The 23,388-nt window shown below is 45.0% G+C and overlaps 1 protein-coding gene across 1 annotated transcript in view; it reads left to right on the plus strand.

The window, feature by feature from the left end:
- The window catches only part of FRAS1 (Fraser extracellular matrix complex subunit 1), a 146,072-nt gene that overhangs the window by 67,342 nt on the left and 55,342 nt on the right, over positions 1-23,388 (plus strand). The window contains exons 14-21 of the mRNA XM_032186222.1: positions 2,638-2,781; positions 4,691-4,831; positions 5,263-5,403; positions 6,285-6,458; positions 8,972-9,112; positions 11,138-11,281; positions 17,684-17,836; positions 20,490-20,636. Of these exons, the coding sequence (XP_032042113.1) occupies positions 2,638-2,781; positions 4,691-4,831; positions 5,263-5,403; positions 6,285-6,458; positions 8,972-9,112; positions 11,138-11,281; positions 17,684-17,836; positions 20,490-20,636 (1,185 nt within the window). The remainder of the gene's footprint in view (positions 1-2,637; positions 2,782-4,690; positions 4,832-5,262; positions 5,404-6,284; positions 6,459-8,971; positions 9,113-11,137; positions 11,282-17,683; positions 17,837-20,489; positions 20,637-23,388) is intronic.

The raw sequence follows: 23,388 nt of genomic DNA on the forward strand, positions 1-23,388 counted from the left end.
TGAACCGAGTCTGGAGGCCAGGCAACCATGAGGGAAAAGCCTTTCCTGGAAAGGGACAGTATCTACAAAGAGGACTTGAGAATTTTTGGAAATAACTGGGTAACTTGGGATGTGTCAATGTATTTAGGCAGGTCAACAGTGAGGAGGTCAAGCTGCACAGTGGGAAATGTATTATTAGGAGCTCGAGTCCTGCTGTCCAACCTTTCCAAAAGATGTTGAAAATTAGAGAGAGCTCAGAGAGGAGCAAAGCAGTTGTGGCTGGAAGGTGAAGCGGGGACATTTCAGCCCGTAGGAATTTACAGCATGAACTCATACTCTGCAGTTAACTTGCAAGTGTAGACGTGCCCTGAGAATCAGCCAAGCTGGAATGAGATGCAGCTTTCTATCAGCAAGGGAAATTAGCAACTGGAGCAGAGAAGTGTGCACAATCTTTACCTTGAGATAGGATGCCTGCTATTTGTCGTGTTGTGATTCAGCCACGATTCGATGCACGTGATAGCCGTGCCATATGTGCTGGTTTACCTTGCCATAGGAGTCGGTGGTGGAGAGCCTGTCGGGTGCAGGATGATCGGCATCCTTGTGAGAGACGCCTCACATGGAAGTATTCAGGAGATCGAAGAGCCACGGTGCTCTGGAGAGATGAGGAATAATGCAGGAGAGAAAAGTGAGCAGCCAGTTGTAGGGCAATAGAAGAGGAAGATGAGAAAAGGTGAAATAAATAAAGGTGGAATTAGGGAGAAAGAAAATCAAGAAGGTCAAAGGACCAAGTGCTGGGCATGTACTCAAATGTCCTGTGTCTTGGCCCTGTAAGTACTCCCTTGTCTAACCCCAGACATGTCACATCACAGCTCTCTGGGCTCCAGTTGCCTGCCTATGAGATGGAGAGGATAACGCTTCCCTGCCTTGGGGAGCGATGAGACCCACGCAGATGGGGTGTTTGTCTTCTGCGCAGTGTGACTCATATAAGCACAAACATAGGTGCTCCAGCTCGTTAATTAACAAGCCACAAGAGCAATTATGGCCTCAAGCAGACAGAAGAAGCAAAAAAAACATGCAAAAAAGGAGTGAGAGGGGAGTGTTGGTGATTGCTTGTTTGCCGTAAACTTATTTACAGCTACATGCTGTGCTGCATAGTCATTCCTTCGCCGTTCTGCACTTGCCCTGAAATATCAGATGTGGTCCTGGACTGGAAACACTTCACTCTCACCTGCTCCTGGGGACAGGAAGAATTGCCTCTCATTTAGGGGTTTATTTTGGCAGGAAGGTGTTTGCTTTTGTCACTGTTCTGTACATAAGTGTGCTCTTAGTTGTGTGGATTAAGCTTCCCAGAGAGTGTCAGATTTTTTGCTGACCAGCTGCTGCTGCATCTGCTGGTCCCTGCCTTACGCTTACTCATAGGCGAGCTTTTCTTGAGTGGCTGCAACTTCAGGCATGTTCCTGGATATGGGGCAAGTGTCATAAGGTGCAGTTTTATCCCACCTGCTGTGGTCTGGGAGCACAAGCACGTACCTGCCTCATTGTGAAAGACTAAACTGAAGAACATCTTTAGTACATATCTGTGCGTAATCGAGAAAAAAAAGTAATGGTTAAAGGAACTGTGATTTGTACTGTTAGTGCAAGCACTGGTAGGACAGGATTTAGTGTGCATCTTCTGCACAGATCCCATAAATGGGGAGCACAGTGCGCTGCATTTTCCTCACAGTTGAATTTGGACAGCTTTAAATAAAACTCATTCAAATAAAAATTTCAATAAAGCTCATTCAACAGCTGCTTTGGGAGGCGGAATTGATCTCCCTACAGCTATTAGTTGAATTGTAAGACATCATCATGGGTTGAGGATGACTGTTCTGCCTACTTGTTCCTGTGCCCAGGTTCCTGAAGGGGCATTTTAACTGCCTGTACTGCCGGCGTGTGCTGTACTTCAGGTATGTGGTGTCAGAGAAAAGACAGGCAGTTCACACTGGCCTGGACCAGGGACCCACTGCCCCCATGTCCCCAGGAATTACTGAGTCTGATCACACAACAATTTCTGCCCTGCCCAAGAAGGGTCAGCCAACAGCCAGAACTGAGTTATTCCTGCACGGGTGCAGAGTCCTGGCAGGGCAGGAGGAGTTGTTTTTAGATGCAGGCCATCTTGTTTCTAATTTTGTGGGATCTTCATTGCAGCCCTGCCATCTGATTCCGTGTTTGCTCATGAAGTTGGCTCAACGTCAGTAGTTGCTGCAAGGATTTGATTGCAGGAATGTTTTCTCAGTAGCATGTGACAGGGACTCTTCCCACTTCCCTTCCGTTTGGGCTCAAGCAGCACCCAGCACCATGATGAGCAGGACTTGACAGTGTTACCAGTGTTCTCCCAGTCTGACTACAGCTCCAGAGACAGCACTGATGCATGTTACATGTCACACTGTGTGTACAAAACTAAGGTGTGAATCGTACCCCTGAGATGAGTCGACCTGGATGAAAATACTAACATAGCTAGAGCAGTTATCCTTTGCCTTCTTTTCCTTTTCTGAAGCAGTGAGTGCCTCTGAATTTAAGGTACAAAATTGCAAATAAGTGAATTGCTGCAAATTCTTCATCTTAAAAAGATGATTGGAAGTCGATTGTTCATTAATCTTTCACCTTTCTTTCCTGCAGCTTGTCACGAGTCCTGCTCCTCGTGCTGGGGACCTGCTGACAACAATTGTTTGTCCTGCAAAGACACGTCGCACGTGCTAAAAGCAGGGCTCTGCGTGGCCAGCTGTGGACAGGGATTTTATCTGAAGGATGGAGTCTGTAGTGGTAAATGCCTGTTTTCTTCCTCTAATTGCAAGAAGCTTGAGAAATGCTCTGCAAAACAGAAATCAATATTTCATTTAGCCATGCAGCAGCTGTGATTTTATTCACGTCTAAAAAGCCAGATGCACCTCGTGCATAAATATCGGATGAGGAAAGCTGATGTTTGTTTGTAAGATTATTAATTCATTTAAGATAATCAGATGCTGAAAGGTTTAAGTTTTTTTTCCCTTCATTGAACAGCTTGAAAGCCTGACTGAGTTGTTTCTGGGGGCTTGACAAATCCATTTGTCTGCGGAAAGAAAAATGGCCCTTGCCAGCAGGTTTCTATAAATTTGATTATAATTCAGCATCACAGTAACTAATACCTACACAACAGATGAGGCTTGAGAGCTGGAAAGGTTTTCTCAGAAGAAGGGGAAGAGAAGGCTGGAGGGAATTAAAGACCTAAGTCAAACGGATCGTGAAGGGGAAAAAAATCAAAGATTTTAAAATGTCCTGCAAGCATTCAGGCCCTCCTTGTGTTTCTGGTGGCAGCCACCTCCAGCTGCTTTGAAGGACTCTCCAGAACAGCTGGTAGTGTTGATGCAGGGGTCAGTTGTCTTGATGCAGCCCTACCTGAGACACAGCTAGCTAGAAAGCCTAAAACCTGGAGCATGTTGACAAAATTGCTGCTATTCTGGCCACTTCTGGATGAGTCACACTTTGACCGGGTTCCCCTTCAGTTTGGTTGATGTCTACACCAGTAAATTTGACACACCCGTGTTTTGCAGCGTGCAGAACTGAAATCTTACATCTGTAGCTAGAAATCATGTAAGCCTAAAGTGAAATTTTACTCCGGTGCAGCTTGGCCATATTCATGATTTTATTGCCAGTGATTTCTCAAAACTGCATAGCTGTTCCTCACACCCGCCAGGATTCAAGCCTTTCATCTTCCACCAAGTGCATTGATTTTGATACCCAGCTGGAGACCTGTAAGCTGCTCTAAGAGAGGCTGGCTGACTGGTGAAAAGAAACAAAAACTGGTTAAGTAAAATGCTTGGCCCCTCTGAATACACAGCAGCAGTTCTGCTGGCTTAGGGAAGGCGGAGTTTCATGCGCTCCTCCTAAACAACAGGTCACTTAACTTCAAAACTGATTGCCTGGGAGAATACAGACCACAGGAATTGATTAGAAACGATATCATGCTCGACTTTAGATGCATCTTCACACTTACAACTTTAATTTGAAGAAAAGGGAAAGGGGGGAGAAATAATAATATTTTCAGCTCAACTTTTCTCCCACCTTTTACTTCCTGCACCGTCTGAGAACTGATGTTTGTTGTACAAAGCTGTGTAGATGGATTATTTGTGAGACCATTGGTGAACAGGAAAACAAACAAACAGAAAACATTAGCTGGAACGTTTTTTTCTGTATGTCCTGGGACATGTATACCTGTCTCTGGATTCAGTGGATAGGTGTTTGAGCTTTTCATCAGGAAACAAAAAGATAGATGGAAGAGTGTCTGGTCTGCATGCATCAGCAGTGGTAGCAGTTGGGTCAGGCACGGAGATGCAAACCTTTTGCTCCAAATGGCTGCTTATGAAGAAGAGAAGACTGGTGGGATTTGTGAGAGTCTTCCTTGCCCCGTGGGGGCTGCGTATGTGAGGAGGTAGTGTGGCTGTAGCCCCGTTCCTGCTTTTTGTACGTAGGAGTCCCGGACATGATACGGGTCAGTGAGTACGTGTCTGCACTCACACGTCTACCCCTGTGAATGTCACTGCTTATTCCAGGGAAGTGTGAAAGGTTGCTTGTGCTGGAGAGGAACGTTTAAAAGATGCCTTTCTGACAAAGAAAGGACAAGGCACGGTTTGTTTTCCTTTATTTTGTCTGCTTATTGAATGAGTTTCATTAACAAGCTATCCTTCTTTGGCAGTGTGCGACCAGGCCTGTGAAACATGCTATTCAGACCAACCCGAGTGTTTAACCTGTGCTTCAGATAAGCTGTTACACAACGGGAAATGCGTTTCAGAGTGCCCAGATGGATATTTCCCAGGCAGCCATGGAAGATGCAGAGGTAAGAGACATATATGCATGGACCTTAAGCCTCTCCAGGCACTGTCCACACGTTGTCTTCTTTTCCTCAAATGTTTACCTCTGGGGAAGGAATTTTAAGAGTGCAGAATTGCGAGTGGGGATAGGGAATTTGATTTTTTCATTTTCATTGGTCCATTTTTGATGGATTATTTTAAATTACCCTTTTTGCTTTGTGAAGCATATGAAGACATACTGAGATACATGTTCGAAGCACTGCGTGAGTGGGAGTTATTATTATTGTGTTCCTGGTTATTAATGCTTGTGCACTTCTGCTCTCATTAGTTCACAGAGCTGAATATCGTGCCAGCTGGGAGTTCTCATTGTTGCCTGGAGGATACTGTAGTCAGCAACACAGTTTGCAAGGAGGAAAATGAGGATTTTTCAGTTGAGTGTGCTCTCTTTCTTTATCAGCTTGTCACGATTCGTGCTCCACCTGTGAGGGACCTCTGGCCACGCACTGTACCTCCTGTTCCCTTCCTCTGGCATTGCGCCAGGGCCAGTGCCTGCGAGGCTGTGGAGAGGGTTTTTATCAGGATCACGACGTCTGCAGGGGTAAGCAATGTACTTTGGTTCAGTTCCTCAGCTGCTGTAAGTCACCGTATCTATCTTGGCTTTTGTCGGAAGGCGCTCAGAGTGCACCCGGTTACGACACTGATCCTTTATTCTATGCGAAACTGGTCAAGGAATGAATAATTCCCATGTTTGCTTACTGATTGCTTCCCATTTTGAGAAAAATCAAATTTTTTCAAGTACTTTGTGGTTTCATGTCCTCAGGATTTACTGGTATTGGGAACTTTTATTTGCTCTGTGCTATTGAAATAAATGCCCATTGCTAGCACTTCCACATTTTTCTTGAGCCAGGTTAAGAGCTGGATGGAGTTGTACACACACCTAGTACACTTGCAAAGACTCGTGGTCAGTTTTGCAATGATGGAAAACCTGAAAATTCAGGAGATGAATTTAAACTTCCTACATGCCCTCCAAATTGCCTTTTCTTGCTGTCTGTCCTAGTGAGGTTATGGTCATCTCTGCAATTCCAGAAATTAAATGAAATTTGACTGCCTGTAGCACGGTATCACGGTTTTCTTCCAACTTCATCAACTTTATTTGAGAAAAGAGCTGTTATTTTGGGGTGTGAAAAATACTTTTTTCCAAAGTGGCTGTTCCATGATAGGAAGCACAGCACTCCATCCCTTCCTGGAATAGATTCCTTAGCACACGAGTTGCTGCAAGGTGTCTGCTCTTGGAGTTTCAGACCGTCTACAGCAATACAAAACCGCAAAGAGGGATGAACAGGAGGGCTCAGCCCAGTGTTTTTCTCCCCTCTCATGTTCACGAGATGCCCAGATTTGCGTGGTTATTGGGCCTTGCCTGTCCCTGGGAGACAGCTGTCCTCAGGCTGCGGCTCTGATGTTCTCCTCACCTGCTCACAGGTTGCCACCCGTCCTGCCGCACCTGTCTGGGCCCGGCACCCTCGCAGTGCCTGCGGTGCTGGGCACCAGAGGAGGTGCTGCAGCCTCCCCAGCCCGCAGAAGGAGCCGTGCACGGACTTTGCCTCTCTCGCTGCCAAGCCCGGTTCTACCTGGATGTCACAGGAGTCTGCAAACGTGAGTAGAGAAGGGGAGCAGTTGTTTGAGGTACAGGGCTGCGCTGGATTTGATGTGTTCGTACTGACTTTGTACTGTGTTTGCTTGTAACGTGCTTTGAGCTCCTCTGTAATGCTTCTGGAGGAAAATATGCTCTATATACAATTTGTAAGTAAAGGATTTAGTTACTTCTTTTTTTTTCAAGTGACTGGGTTCAAGTCTGGCCATCTTAGCTTAGCTTTCTGTTCATTGAAGTTGAGCATACAGTTTTTAGCACTGACTTATTTTGAAGCAGGATCAATCCTTAAATCCTTTTCAGAAAAGACTGAGCTTTTTCTTTATTTAGCCCCTGGAGCAGGTCAAGACACCCCACAGCAGGCTTTTCTTTTGAGGAAGCTCTTCTGATACATGCCCTGCAGCCCGAGTGCGATCACTGCTCCTGAAATACCAAGCAGGAAGCATTCCCAAAAAGGTTTGGAAGAGAGACTTAGATAGTGTACCTGGGGGATTTATATGGTTTCCCACTGCTCTGAGACAAAGCTGCTGTGGACTTCAGCTAAGAATGTCTTCTGGGCGGATCAGCAGGTCAGTCAGTTGGGTTGTACAGCGCTTGTGGCAGCCAGTCTGGATGTCCGTGTAACAAACAGCCTGCAGTGTCTTGAAAACAATGCATGGAGATACAGGCTGAAGGATTTGGAAGGTCTCGTGGCAGCACAGCCCACGCTAAACCTAAGGAGCAATACTTTCATAGAGGGAAATGTTTTCCCTATGTGGAAAGAGCAGTCACGGAGACAGTGCCTCTACAGCACTCAAGTAATGTAATAGTAATAAAACCAGCAGCAGCAGCAGTGCTCGTGATGGCTATTTCTTCCTGGTCAAAATATTTGCTGGAGGTGGACATAATTTAAAATAAATTTATATTGCTTGTGCCTCTTCATGGCAACTTGACAGGAGACCGTGGGCTCATTTTTTGCCTTAGGGGCTCTTTAAAAAGGAAGAAATCTTTTTTTTTACAGAATGGTTCTGTCTTTAGCAGTGACATATACAGGCTGTAAAGGGCCTGGTGCTTTGGGCTGGCTCCTGAAGGCATTAGTGCAGAGCCTCCAATCCAAGCAGGGTCTGTCTCTTGGCAGGGAATGGCTTGTCTTGGCTGAGTCCAGGTTATGGGATCAAAGCTAAATGAAGAAATCCCTATACTCCTGCCTGAAGTGGGTGAGCAGACCTGCACAAACAGGCCTGAGCAGAGTTTGGTGACAATGCTGAGTTATGTCACTGGGCAAGAATGCCGGCACAGCCCCACTTTATTAACGCTGCCGTATTAGTGGTGGCATTAGAATAGTCCTCTGATTTATTGCAGAAGGCTGTGAATGTTCAGTCTGAGATTTTGAGCTACCCGTCTAAAATATTGATGTAAAATTTATAGAGGCACCTTTTTGAGAACGTAAGCCCTCAATGGATATAGAGTATGTCTGCGTTGTCTGTGCAGAAAAAAAAACATGTTCATATGTAGGTTAAAATGCTGATTTTGAAAGTTTTACCTCTGTAGTTGCAAATTTCTCATCAATGCACAGAAATATTCCTTTTCCCCGGACTTTGAATGCTTTGAGATTTCCCTGATGAAACTGTACGGGATTTCTCTCTGATGTGATTTGAGTCAGTTGAGCCGGAGATAGTCCTGGAGACATTACATCTGTGATGAGGATCCCTGATTTCTCTCTCTGGCTCTCTGACAGTCAGGCAGCTAAGCGTACTTGCATAAATCATTGTATTTCATTTCTTCTCTCCAGCCCTGCGTCTGTTTTGTCTCCCCAGAGGGCAGGAAGTCTCTCTTTGTATCTTAACAGGGACTAACACAGTGGAACCCGTGGCCTCAAGTCCCTGTTCTTATAAAGACTAGCAGTGGTGGTTTTTAAAATATTACTTTGATCAGATTATTTAGTTTAAGCTGCTTGTTTAGGATCAGTACCAGTAAAGGACAAGGTGAAGAAGCCTGACATTTTAACTGCACTCTTTATTCTTGCCAAATCGTCCTTTTAATGAGCGTGCACTTCACTAGCTGGAAAGTCCGGTGGCCAGCCCAGCTCTGTACACGTGCTCTCACTGCTCCAGAATGGCTGATGAAAACCGTGCACTGGTGTTGGATAGAAAATCCTTCCTAGGATAACTGTGGGGTGATAGCAGAGGATGATTTCAGACTCCGTAAGTCTGCAAGACTCGGGGCTCTTACAGAGGAGAAGGGTATTACACGCCGTTGTGCATCTTGGCTTGCCATTTCAGAAATGAATTGGGTGGGTGCAATGACATTCAATATGCAGCTATCTGTGGTTGCCCCTTATCTTCAAGAAGTGTGCTGTGCAGCCTTTTTGCACTCCTGCCCTTTCTACCTTTCACGAGCAAACAAATCTGTAAAGGAAATGCCTTCCTGTTGTCTTGGGGGACAAAGCAATCTAGCTGTGCTCTAGGACAGTAACAACACAGATAAGCTCGAAACCAATTTCCTTCTCTCTATCTTCTTGTTTTTCCCTTCCCTGCAGAGTGCCACTCCTCCTGTGCAGGCTGCATGGGGAACACTTCCCGGGACTGTACGTCGTGCCTGTCTTCCCACGTCCTGCTGGAAGGCAGCTGCCTCTCCGAGTGCCCGGAGGGGCTGTTCAGCCACGAAGATCGCTGCTCCCGTGAGTGCACAGTGCGGGCACCTGCAGCTTATGCTGTTTGAATTTCATTGCATGCACGTTTTCTAAAGCATTTCTCAATGTAATTAGAGATGCTGTCAGATTTATATGAGGCTATTTATGTATTTTCAGGGGAGAATAGTATAGTCCAATTTCAGAAAATGGAATCTCCTCCTAATGGGAGAGAGGCATACACACTGAATCATAAATTATAATCAGTTTTGCTTCCCTGGACAGCTTCCCTGAAAATATTTTGCTTTTCATTTCACTAGGCTTGGATGATGTTCTTAGCCAGTGCACTGTGGCAAAAGAGGTCTTATTGGACAGCACTGAAACATGGTCTGCTTTTATTAGACTAGATAAGCATATTGAATTTGCTTCAGCTTTATTTTTAATCCACTGCTGGCTATAGGGCTGGGCTTAGAAAGAAGGAATTCTGCAGATACAGGAGAAAAGCCATTACCTCTACAGATATGCCTCACTGGTGGAGGGGACAGCATTGTTTGTGTCTCAGCTTTGCCCACTGGTCAGCAAGTGGCTTTCGTGGTCACGTTGTTTGATCCCATCTAAGCAGATGACTGTGACTACTGACCTCCCAAGTGACTGTATCAATTAACTCCTGTATGCCACTAGCAGAAAATTCCAGCCTTTGGGGTGTGTCTTTCATTATTAATGGCTGAGTACAATGGGTGAGGAAATACTGGTGTTTGAAAGCTGGTTAGTCCCTTCAAGGTCATCTGAAAGGTGTCTGGTGGTTTATAATAGATTCACTGGGACAGGCGTCCCTGCATCTGTTCTGGCAGCAGGATAAATTTGCTGAAGCTGTATTAGTCACTTCCCTGTGAGGGCTCAGGTTTAGAGAGAGGAACCCCTTCCCCAGTCTGTCACTCTGCTTATGCAATGTATTCGTCCAAGGAACAACTATAAATACTTTTAGTTGGCAGGCTATTGTAAAGATTCATCAATTCTGAGGTTGTGCTCTGCCACCTTCGAGCCGAGGTAACTGCTGAATGCTGCATTACGCAGGCTTATGTAAATGTCTTAAAAAACAGAATTTCAGTGTCAGGGAAGTGGCATCTTTCTGTATGCTGCCAGCTTAGATCTCCTGCAGTTTTTGAACGGCAAGGCTCAGTTAATATAGGTGCATCTAGAAAATTGATTTTTCCTTTTGAACACTGATTTCACGGGCGTGATTTCTGAGAAGCTGGGAAGGAAGCGGGACTCGACGCATTGGATCTTAAACACTGGAGCCTTATGCTGTGGCAGCTGTGAAAAGCCCAGCTTCCACGTGGGGAGCGAGCAATTGTATGTTGCCTGGGGGAGTCCTGAGGTGGGAGACTTTGAAGTTGTGTGCTTTTATTCATGGAAGAGTTTTTAAAGTAGTTTTTAAGAGGTTTTTACAGATCATTAGCTGTAGTATTTCTGTCTCCCTCAGTTCTAGCCTGGAACTCATGGAAATATGGCATCTGGCTGTAAAGGTAGAAGGAAACAAAAGCAGCCTGAGTGAAATTGTTTTGAGCAATCTTAATCGCTTCTTCTGCAATCCTTTTGTTGAGCTTTTGGGAGACAGAATAGCTAATGCGCTGGCACAGCACTCAGGTTTTATTCGTTTCAGTTTAGAAGGTGTTTGTGCAGAAATAATTTTCTTGATTCCTCACTCATGAATATCAAGCTCATGCCACTGTGGTTTTATACAATCCCCTTCTCTTCTTATATGCACCCGCATGTGCTGGAGGGAAGAATAAAAGGTTCAATCTGTTTATATTTTGTGTAGATCTCTACCTTGATGAATGCAGAGAACAAATGCAACTGCTTTAATCTTCAACTCTTTTTTTCATCTTGTTTATTCAAAGTGAGGATGGAAGAGCCTTCCAAACCACAGCTCACCCGTTGCTGGTGCTATTAGCATCAATTTATGTCCACGTTTTGTAGGAGTAAATGATGATGATAGGGGCTGTTTTTCAGGGGAGGGAGGGGTGTAAGATGGACTGCAATGAGAGCATAACGAGTGTTGATTTTCTTACCCAGCCTGTCACCCATCATGCAAGATGTGCCGCGGCCCTTCTGAGTCGGAGTGCTTGACCTGCCATCCCCACGCAGCCCTGGCTGGGGGAAGGTGCAGGACTAGCTGCAAGGAAGAGCAGTATCTCAACATGGTGGGATATTGTGTGGGTAAGTAAGAGGCAATGGCAGAAGGGGGTCGTACAGAGCTTCCACAGAGCTGCCTGAAGTGAATTGCAAATTGTGTAAGGTTGGTAGAAGGGAGGGGGAGATAAGGCACACTTTGGCCAGGCTTGTTGCTGCTTAGTTTGGTGCTGAGACTTGAGATCACTTGAGATCAGCCAGGAAAGCTCCTCGGGTCCTGCAAAGAGCTTCAGCAAAGTGAGATAAGTAAACATTTGTCATTCAGAGAAGCAATTTGTGGGGCCCTAAATTAAAATTGGCACAGCTAGGATTGCTGTGTGCATTTCTGAGAGATATTAGGATTTATACACAGGGGTTATACTTGGGTGCTCAAGTGCCTGCACTTAAGCCTATCATCAGAAGCCACTGATTGCATTTACCTGTTTAAAAAGAAAAATCATTTTTAATCCATCATGCAGACATGTATAAACATATCCTGGGAAGAGCTCCAACAATTTCTAAACTTTATCAAGTCTTTTTTTTTTGTTATCAAAAAATGGTACAGTGTGTGGGGCTTAAGCTAGGTTGAACAGTTCCATATGATATAAAGAATCCTAAGAAAAGAGAAAAATGCAATAAATGTAATAAATACATCCACTGAGAGGCTATCATTCTCAATTTAATCTGGATGGCTCCCTTTCCCAGGGACTTCTTTTTGCTTACGATATATGTGTTTGTTTTTTGTTTTGCTTTTAATGGCAGGCTTGTTTCTTTCCTCTCAGCAGATTACTTTTATAAACTGTTTCTTCACCTGCCTTGTAAACAACAGTTACTGGTTAGTCTGCGGGGGGGAACAGGGAGGGGGGAACAAAATATCTGAGGATTAGGAAAAGATCCCAAAAGCTTCTAGGTATATCGGAAGTTAGGTTGGGGAGTCACGGTGTTTCAGACAGTCGAGTAGTTACAGTATTGAAATAATTCAGCATTTCAGTGTAAAAAGCTGTTTCTGCCCTGTAAAATTTCAGGCCCTGCAACAATACTCATTGATGTCATGTAACATCATAGTTGTGTGCACCTTGCATATTCCACCTTATTTTCCCATTAATTTGCATTATGCTTCCTGTGGAAAAAGCCACTGGAAATGTAGTCTTCCAGATGTCAGTTTTATTTGCAAAATAGTGCCATTTATCATACACCAGGATTCTTTCTGAGGAGGGTTTCTGCTGCTTGATGCATGCTGTGTGCTTTAATTATCCCTTTTAGACTACTGCTTCCTGAAAGTTTGGTGTCATGGAGCAATAAGCATGCTCCCAGACGATTAGGTAGACATCACGGTGCCTGGCAACAATGAGGAGAAGAAATTGGAAACAGTGGGGTCGCTCAGGCAATGTGCAGGGCATCGTTTGACCTCCAGCCTCATTACACTGACAGTGATGAATCATCTGCAGAGAACCTCGCTTGGCTTCCTGGGCTCCAGAGCAATTGCAGTCGGTGATGTGTTTGTTCCCTACAAACTAGCAAGCTTTGCTTTGGAGCTCTGTAGGCCATCAAAGTGGTCCCCTGCTTGGAGAGCTGTCTTCTCAAAGGAGAAAGGTGTTTTCAAGACTTGGTTCGTAGTGCCTGGCATCACGGAGTGTCAGCAGTGGTTGGGTCTGTGCCCCCAAAACAGGATTGAAGGCTTTGCAGGTACAACATAGTAAGAGTGTAAGGAGATACCATTCTCCCTCCTAGCTCTGATTTGAGTCTTGCTCTGTGACTCCCCAATGTCACTCCTGCCTTGACGAGGCCACTGCATGTTCTCATTGGTCTTTGCAACACGTGGACCCTTAATGTCCATGCAGTCTTGCAGGTAGATGCAGTGGTGCTTCTTTAGCTAACTGAAGTTTTAAAAATGCTTGTAGAGGAGCACAGTTATTTGTTGCCTTAAAAAAAAACAACAAAGCTGTGCTTTGGTCTTGGATCTGCAGTCCTAGGTGTGTTGCTCTTTGTGCCAAATTTGTGTCTGATGTTTAAGCAAAAGATATACGTTGCCAGTTCTGCTACAAATAAAGAGCTGCACATCCAGGTTGTTAAATTTCACTTGTTCTCCTCATTCAGCACTGATTGAAATGCTAAATTTGCCCTTGCAAGTTATTAATTACCAGCTAAAGAGCAGCTGTCCCATAAAAGAAAACATTAAAACCCATGACACTTGCATAATATATAATTTGCATCAGACTCTAACAAAGCTGTTCTCTTTGCTTCCCAAAGCAGTATTTTTTTTTACTATTATCTTCCCATTTCTGTCTAATTCCTGACCCTCCAGGCAGAACTGTGGCACGACGTACAGGGACTGCTGTGCATTACAGCCACTTGTCATTCTTTATGGACGTGCAGGGGAAAATCTTTCATAGAGGACAAAGAAAACTAACTGTCACTTGAAACCATTGCCTGTGAATTACTGTCATTATTGTACGTGTTACCTAAGCGAGGACTGGAATATTTGCCTCGTTAATAGGAGCAGAACCTTGTTTTCAGCAGTTTACCAAATAAACATTACAAATGTAAGCAGAGGAAAGACAAAATGGCCTCAAGTTTCAAAGGATCAGTGAGTTTCCAAGCTCTGCTTGGAGCACACTGAATTTGTGTTAATTTTCTTTAAGAATGCTCAATTCATAAATTTTATTTCATAGCTGAAGTGGTTGTATAGAAATATGTTTGTGTCTTTTGCAGTCCCCTACTGAGTCTCAGGGCTTTTGTGTTTTGTGTTTTCCTGCTTTGAACATGCTCTTTGATTTCTCTCCCTCTCTCAGCTGCTTATCCAAGACAGATTGAGCTTCTGGGAATGTTGCAGTCACCAATCTAAAAAAATAACACCATTGCTAAAGCTGTTGGCTCGCTCATAAAACCCCGCAGTTACTTTTCCGATTTGAATAAGTTACGTGCCTGTCTTGGGGCTTCCTCATCACTCTTCAGGCTTCCTCATCGATCTTTTCCTGACTCGGTGCGAGGGCAGTTAGAAGGCAGCGGGACCGTGCCGAGGCCAAAGCGAGGAGCTCACAGCCAGGGCTGCGAGCTGTCAGACTCCTGCGCAGCTCACATGGAACCAGATGAAAGGGCTCCCTGCAAGAATTAGCGCAGAGGGCAGCTGGTGTGAAATGCAAGTCAAAACACCCACTGATACAGCATCCTCCGAGCTCCTAGCTTAACTTCTGAATGCACCTTCCTTGCCATGCAGCTCCCAATTGCTTTGCTCAGCTCCTCAGGCCCTTATTGCTTAGGTTGGGCACAGTTGTGAAAATGTACAAGGATCAGCCAGAGAGCTCGCTCAGGGGGGGTGCCTATAACAAGCCTTCCTGCCTTGCTCTTAAAATTCCAGAAAGGACACACTGACAACAAGAAATACTCTCAGCTACTTGTAAAATTAATGAGCTGTACGCTGAGAGAGGCATTGATGTCATCACAAAGAGCTGCAGGTTCTCTGAGCAAAGCAAGAGGGAAATGAGGAGCTTAGCTCCATTTAGTCACTGGCATGCAACCTCCTATAGAAATTTGCAGCTGAGCTGGCAGTCGAGGGAAATGGAAGATCGTTTCCCTGCTCGGGTCTGGGTCTGTTTGTGCCAGGCACATTTCAGCTGGATTTCCCCACGTGATGCTGCCTAAAGCAGCTCCCACCCCTCTCAGAAGATGCAGGCTGCTCCCTGCAGACCTGGTGGCACTTCAGGAGTACTTGCTTGTGGCAAGGAGTTCCCACCACCCTGTGACAAAGCCCTCTTCTGGTCTTCGATGGGAGAGGCAAATCCTTCCACCAACCAAGCCAACCCCCCTGGTCACTGCTGAGTGTCCTTCTGGACCAACCGTACTGATTGGCTTCCTGGATTTACTCTGAGGTGCCAGAAAACGTTTGCATGCCGACCCTCCTGTAAGTGACCTGGTGTTTGAGGTGCTGATTTATGGCAGTGCTGAACCTTATACCTTCCCTTTGAGTATAATACTAAACTTGCATCAGAGATTTATTTTTTTTTTCTGAAGAGCCCTTAAGAGGGGAGGCATATTTAAACAATACAAGTGGTTGATTGCTTAGCAAATTAGGGAACTGAGAGGTAGAAATGTCTCTGCTTTCCTTTACGAGCCTTCAGAAACACTTCAGAGATCATTTTTTTCTCCTTGAATGCTTTGGCTGTGTGTTTACAGGCAAGGGAGCAGTACATAACAGACACTTTTCCATCTAGGAGGAGGACAGCGTTTAGTTTATTTGGTTTGTTTGCATGCTGAGAGAAAGCTAAAGAGGAAGTGGAAATAGAGCATCTCTGGAAATTGAAGCCTGTGTAAGTAACTGTGTTGCACTTCACATTGAATGTTGCTCGATAGGAAGATGACTGATAGCTGAAGCCTCTGGGAGCCCAAAGCACTCGGACAACCTGCCTGTAACTGAGCGGGACTGAGGGTGGGCAAGGAGAAAGCAGAATCAGCAGAAACACATACGGTCTCATGCAAGGTGTTATTGAGAAGCATAAAGAAAACGCTCTGCTTCTTTTCATCTTCATTTCTAAGGGAGCCTGCTGTGAAAAATTTAAATAATCTTTTCCAAAGCAAAGGACTTCACTCCTTCCTTTGCTCTGTCACTGGTTCTCCAGCGTCCCCCAATTCACCACGAGCGTCAGGGTTTTTTTTGTTGGTGGTGTTTTTTTCTTCAGTGTTTTGTGCTCTTTCATCTCCAGGCTTACAGAGGAACAGGAGAGTAATGAGGATGGTTTCTCATAAAACCGTAGCTGAGAAAAAGATCTCTTTCAACAGGCAGGAGCAAGCAGAGGCCATTAAGAGAAAACTGTGCTTCAGCAGCACCTAGTTTTGTAGACACACAGCTTTTAAAGCATAAGTTTGGGAGAGTCTACCTATTTACAGTGGATGCGGGTTCTTTGGGTACCCTAAGATTTTCCTGTCTCATTTTTATTCCCTGTGTCTGGAACCTGTTTGACTGTGCAGGGGTGTCTCTTGTTCTCTATCCCTGACAAACTGTTTCAGAGTTGAGGTACGTATCGCACCCAGCCAAAGCTCTCTAACAGAGAGCAGCGCTTCCAGCAAGAGATGAAGCTAGAGGGGTGTGATTCTTACCACTGCCCTGCCGGGGGTGGATTGAGAGTTTAAGGGTCACTGTCTTAAACATACTCTTTCTTCCCAGCCACCTTGACCTCCCCTCTGGCTCTCCCTTCCCATCTACAAATCGGGAGCGCGGGGCAGAGGACAGAGGGGCTGTACACCCTGTGCAAGGTCAGGAGGAAAGAGGCAGCTGCTTTAAGGGGCTTGAATCATGCTTGCACTCAGGATTGTGTTCAATTCCGTGCTGCACCAGTGCTTGGTGACAGTCATGTGTGTGCGCAACGTATGGGAAGAAATTGGGCTAGGCTTAGCTTCCAGTTGCAATTAGACACTTGCAGGTATGCATACAGCAATCTCCAGGATTCCCATGTGAGCCTGTCTTCAGCTTGTAAAATTGGATTGCCCGACGATCTGTAGTGCTGCTGTCACGGGAGACAAAAGGCAGAAAGCTGAACCTGCAGCAGAAAGCTGACAGGAGGCCAGGTACTCGACTCAAGCCTCGTTATTACATTTCTTTCAAGACAATTGTCATTTCCTTTATAATTTTCTGAATTACCATGATGAGGATTAATTTGGCCTCCAGGTTACCTTACACTGCCCCATTGTGCGCACAGAAGGCCTCTTGTAAAACCTTTTGAAGCGCCCAAGTTCAGGCAGAGGTCAGGAGACACAGGTTTGTGTGCTGCTGAGGGAAAAAGAAGAAAAGGGAAAGGTTTTGAGGAGTTCTCATGCAAACTCTAAATGCTGCTCTTGGCTTGGCTTGGAGGCCTGCGGTGGCCTCCTCAGGGTGTGGGAGAAATACCTCGTTTGTGGGAGAAATGCCTCGTGTGTGTGGGAAAGGCTGAACGGGATGAACTGTGGGAGAAGGCCGTGCAGCTGTGCAGGTCGTGCTTTTCCTTCTTGGAGGGTGGGAGCAGGGGGAGTTGTTAAAGAAGAATCTGTTGGTAGGAGCACCTAAAATCAGAGGAAGGTTTGGGAGAAGCAAAGGGCTTTAGTCTGGCTTTGTACAAAGCTTTCTAAAGCTCACCTAATGGGATGGAGGGTACTCGGATGGGAGAGGAGAGATGCAGAGAATGTGTTTGCTGTGGGAAAATGGAAACGTTGTGCTGCTCAGGAAGAGCACAAGGTGGGGATGAGGGCAGGAGGAGCGGAGAGCTCCTTGAATGTGCTAATTTCTGCTCACCCCTCTTGCAAACATCTGGGAGTGCAGCATTTAGCATCCAAGCCCTGCCTTTGTGCACCAGATAACAGTAAGAGGCTCTGAAAACGAAGGCCCCAATATCTTCCTTGAGTTCTCATTGATGTTTCCCCGTAGCAGCTCTGCTTTGTCCAGCTGTGCTGACGGTCTCCCTTATTCCCTGCTTCCTTCAGACTGCCATCCTTTGTGCCGTCAGTGCGTGGCCAACCTGTGGGACACCGGCAGCATCTGTGTGAGGTGCCAGAACGCCCGGCACTTGCTCCTGAGGGACCACTGCCTTCCTGACTGCCCGGGGGGATACTACGCCGAGAGCGGTGCCTGCAAAAGTGAGTAGCCCCTCCAGACACCTCCAGCAGCAGCGAGGTGGCAGGGATCCTCGCGAGGTGTGCCATGAAATGCCTCCTCTGCACTAGGGGAGCTTGGTCCAGCCAGCAGGCAGGACACCACACATGGAGCTGGGGGTTTCCTTCAAGTTTTCAGGGTGAGTTACGTGAGGCAGGCAGCGCCCTACTGTCCTGAGCACACACTGAGGCTAGTGGGACCTAGCCTACTATTACACGGTTAGTAACTATAACGAGTACCAGGCAGCAGTATGTTTGTGAGGAGGAGGTGAAGGTGAGTTTTTCTCTCAGGGAAATTCCACCTCTCCAAGGCAGTGGCACAGAAACAGGGTGACAGGACACTAGGGCCTTCCTGGGTAGAGAGAGCTGCCCTGAGGTAGCTGCTGTGAAGAGATGGGCTTCCTAGCCATAATCAGGGGTAACTTCAGAGACCTTTCACGTGCCTGTCACCAAGTCTCCAATTTGCGTGGTAGCAGCATTGGTATGGGATACTGACACTTGAAAATACTTTGTGGATGTGTGCTGCAAAGGACCACGCAAATCTGCCAAAAAGAAAAAAAATGTAATGGTTGAAAGACAAACATGCCTAGCAGCCTCTGACACAGAAAGCCAGTCTCGTTCAGCCTCCTAGCCTGGCATGGCAGATGAAACATCTCAGCTGCGTGGGTGAAGCTGCACTGATAGCACATTTGTTCTCCAGCTTCCTGTGTCTTCACCACATTCCTGCATCTCCTCCAGATTTTGTTGTTGTTTGTGCTCTCATGTTCCAGGCTTTGAGCTGCTTTACATTTCTTGGACTCTGAGAAGGAAGTAGGCTGCTTTTCTTGCTACATGGCCAACAGAGACATGTTAAAGCGTCACACACTGAGCAAAGAGTATTGCAGTTTATTTTAAGAGAAAAAAATTCAAACAAGAAATTCTGCACATTAGAACTAAGATGTAGATGCCAAGCTTATTCCCTCTGCAGGAAGTGGCATTTCCTAATCCAGTCTAACTATTCATGATTAATGTTTTGATGCTCCTGTCAAGCGCACTGGGAGCTGTGTGTTTATTTATTTGGTTTTTGACAAATGAAATTTCAGAGAGGTATGAAATATACTCGGTATCATTTAATGGGGAAAAACCCCTGAGAGACATATTTTGCCTTCCTGGAAATTTACGTCCAGGGATAGCATTTCTTCCCTTTGGTAGAAAGGTTTTATTTAAAAGAAGTTTTGCATTATTCCAACTGTGTCGAAGCTCATATTGCAGGTTGTGCTAGCATTTAAGATCTCCATCATGGTGTGAATCTGATTTTTTTGCCAGCTCTCACTTGTGATTAATTTTTCCTGATAGCTCTAATGATGGCATCGATCTTTAGGTAAAGGTCTATGAAGAAATGAAACAGACTAATACATGTAATTTTGTGCATGTGTAACCCTTCTGAGAAATTGGTGGGATTTGTTGGCCTCCTCCACTATGGTATTTTAAATCTCTTCAGTCAGACTGTGAGAAGCAGAAGTGGGACAAGAAGGGAAGAGAAGGAAACAAGAAAACAAGTGTGACATAAAATCTCTTTGAAAATGCAGGGAAGGAGAAAAGTAGTAATGTACTTCCATACCCGAGACAGTCAGTGGATTTGCTGGCTGTGGAGCAGAAGGATCATGTAAGGCTGAGTGTCTGGGCAGTAAAGCAAGAGGTGGAAGCTTGGTGGGTTGTAATGATGCACAGAGGGATGGCTGGTTCTAGCCTCACATACAAAATGATGGCATCCTTGCTGTGACCTTGAAGCAATGATCAATAAGTCTGTGCAAATGCCCTCTCAATGTTCAGCAATATTGAAAAAGTAAATCAAATGATAGGAGCTAGCATGAAGGGAAGGAAGAGCTAGAATTCATTCTGCTGCTGTCTGTAGCTGCTGCGTGCTGCGAGCAGTTCTGCCCATCCCAAAATAGAAGGGCAGGAAGGCTGAGTGCAGGGATTGGATGACTTCGGTGCCGTGAACAACCATGTAGACCACAGCACTTCAACTGGGGAAACTGGAGACCTTAGGAGGAGAGAATATGATAGAGGCCTACAAAGTTGTTAGTGAAACGGAGGAGGATTGCATGGAAATGAACTGTTCTCGCTCTGTCGGTGTCGCTGCTTGGAATTGGCAGTGGCTGTGCAACTCCTGCTGAAGGATGGATATAAATCCTCAGGGAGCTGTCGGAAAAGTACTTTTGGTTTCTGGGGGAGGATTCTAAACAGACAAAATAAATCAGGCTCAGGAGGATCTGACCTGAAAGTAGTTGAGAAAAAGCATGAGCAGGGTGTACTGACATGTGCTTGCCCTGTTCCTGCTGTTCTCTGATAGGCAAGACTTAGCCAGAAATTGTGGGGTTGTCGTGAAAGGGAAGGGAAGACTGAAAAAAGGAGGAATGGATAAAATGAGAAAGAACTGAGAGGAGAAAGCTGGTGTGTACGGCTAAGAACAAAAATAAAACCATTTAAGCCAAGTTTCGCAAGCTAGTTGTGATGTTTGTGGTTCTGCTCCTGCGCACTGAGCACCAGCAGGGGCTTAGGCCTCAGAAGGGGCGTTTGGCCCTCAGTGTTTTGAAACTTGCTCTGAGATCTGCCTTTCACTGAACAGAAACGTTTGCTCTTGCTGTCCCTGCAGGGTGTCACCCCTCGTGTAAAACCTGCAGAGGTGGGGGCCCTTTTTCCTGCTCTTCCTGCAATGCCAGCCTGGTTCTGTCCCACACCAACATGTGTGTTCCTGCCTGTTCCCCAGGATACTACAGGGATGAGAGCCACACCTGCAAATGTGAGTGCCTCTCTTCAACTCCTTTCCACAGTGTGTTCACTGACATGTCTTTTCTTGCTTCTTCAGTTACTGTTCCTATTGCCAGGAAAAGATTACAAGTGCCTAAAAATGAGATGTGAATTGACAAAAGTGATTTGCTGCCTTAGAAACAGAGCCTACAGCATGGTTTAAATTTGAACATCAGTCGCAGTTTTGTTACTGACTTCAAGGACAGGAGGCTCTTGAGTCCCACAGTAAAAAGCTCCAGGGGAGCTCGTGTAGGCTTCCTTGGTAAGCTTTCTAGGTGGTACACAGAGAAGTGGCCAGGCATGCTGGTAGATTATGGGCTTTGTGAAAACTTGGCAAGGTTAGACCACTTGAATCAATTCTTATTAAGGCAACCCCCTCCTCACTGCCCTATCTGCCAGTACCTGCCTTGGGAGCTGGGTTACAGCCTTAGCATTTACGCCCCATTTCCCCACACGTGAAGCCTTAGCAGAAACAAGGCACAGCTTTGTAGGCAATCCCCAGCTGACTTAGTTGAGCCGTGACGTTTGTACCTCCTGATGATCTGATGCAACTGATCTGATGTTAAGTCCAGTAATATTCTATTCTACTCATGCTGTCCCTCGTGAATCTCTCAGGGCCCCTCTCTCTATTTATTATTCCGTGCTTACTCTGGCCTTGACATCAGTTGAGTTATTCCTCACATAACTATTGGCTTGATGTTCCAAAATGCCAGATTACATGGCCCACAGACATTAAAAAAAAAAAAAAAAAAATAGTTTAAAATCCCCACTTGAATTGACCCCCTATAATACACAAACCAAAATGAGTAAGTGCTTAAGTGGTTTGTTTGCTCTGAACCTGAACACTCAGATCTGTTAAGTCCTCTATCACCTTGATTTAAATTATCCTGATTTATGATAGAATAACTCTGTTTGCACTGCAATGAGCGTAGGTATCAGTGTCATCCTATCTAGACCCAATTTCTTTACTGATGAGGCCATGTAGCAGGAAGCTGATAAGGTAGTCAGTTTTACCTGCCTTTTGTTGAAATATCTGCTCCTCCTGAATCTATGATTTCCATCTTATCAGCAGGAATGGAGATGCCTTGCATAAGTTCAAAGAAATAGCTGGAAGAGTTTGTACCATTCTTCAGTTGACAGAAAAAAAGGCTATTCAGTAATCATAATAATTCTTTTAAAAAGGAAAGGAATAAAAAAGAGGAATAAAAAAGGAGTGATGGGATTCTCACGGTCTGTCCTTTCCTAATGAAAACTTACCTACTGCTGGCGGCCCCTCACTTTGGACACCTTGGTAGAAGTGGAAAGTTCCTGAGGCCTGAGCCTTTCCTCAATTTGGTTCAGTTGCTCAAATGCAAATAGATTTTTGCAAGGAAAGTCAGCTACAATGAGACATTTCTAATCTCTTCACTTACAAAGGGCTTTTTAAGAAGTGTAAGTAATCCCTGTGGCGGGAAACTCAAGGCACAGTGTGTTGGTGCACTGGGTGTTTTTCATTCCAAGTGTCACTTGTGCCTTTTCAAGTGCAGTGCTGCTGATAAGCCGTGTAGATACCAACTATCCCAGGCTGCTGCAAAACTAACACTTAGAGGTGAAGAAAACTGTTTAATCAGAGGTTGGCAGTTAGGCAGGGAAAAATTGGTCTCTCTTCAAAGTTTATTTTAGTCGCATTGCACTTTTGAGGAACTCAGGCTTGGAATGAAGTTGAGAGAAATGCTGAATGCATGCATGTGCTCTCTGACATGCTCTTAAGCCCGGTGACACACTGCCCAAAGAACAGTGCAAAGCTTAGCAAGTTCTTCATGGCTTTAGAAATGCAGATACAAAATAATTCTGATACAACCAACAGGCAGAATTGCATTCTAATGTACTTTTGCTTACTTGGAAAGTCTGATTTTTAATAGATTTTGACCTCGTGTGGAATATTTTGCTGTACTTTTAATAGTTGGCTTTTCATAGCACTTCACAAATAATTATTATTCCATGTATTGTTCGTAAATTAAGTGAAATGGCACTGGCACCAGAGCACCTGAAAATAGCTGCTGGATTCTTTAGATAAACATTTTGTTGGAAATTCATTTGCACCTTGACAAAATAGAAACCTTTTGTGACATTTTTGAGATGAGATGGAACAAGCAATTATTTTGAAGGATGTTGGATCTCGTTTCGATGAGAGCAATGTGGATATTTTTACATATGCTTCTGTATCTTGAATTTTTGTGGCTGTAAAAATCCACCTTGATTGAAAAGCAAATGAAAATGGATTTTCACAAGTAGCAAGTTGGTATTTGACACCTGAACTGTAATTGCCCTAAATCCTATGAGAGGGTATTTTTCTTCTTGGCATTAAGAAATGATCACCTAAGCTTTTTTCTTTAGTTCAAACAGTTGGGGCTGTGTTTTCAGAGCTTTTTTTGGATTTATCTTAAGTGCAGAACTGAGCTTTGGCAAAGATCCTGACTCCATATGTGTTTAGGGACACTCGTGGGTAGTTGGTTGGGAACCTAAGAGTGCCTTTTGCATAAGCTGTCATTGTACTTGCTAAGGGGGAGTTACGGTTCTTTGTATAAAGCAGGCACGTGAACCTCCATGAGTTTTCTGCATCTTATTTTTGCAAAGTTTGATCTTAACCAGAATCCAAGAAGGTTTTCTGTGTATAGGCCCAGGGGTAGGAAATATTTGTCGGTGTTCATGAGTCCATTGCTGTTAAACCTTCTGCTGTAAATTAGCTAGGAGCTGTGATATCA

The sequence above is a fragment of the Aythya fuligula genome, chromosome 4 (genome assembly GCF_009819795.1).
Source record: "Aythya fuligula isolate bAytFul2 chromosome 4, bAytFul2.pri, whole genome shotgun sequence".
Classification (NCBI taxonomy): domain Eukaryota; kingdom Metazoa; phylum Chordata; class Aves; order Anseriformes; family Anatidae; genus Aythya; species Aythya fuligula.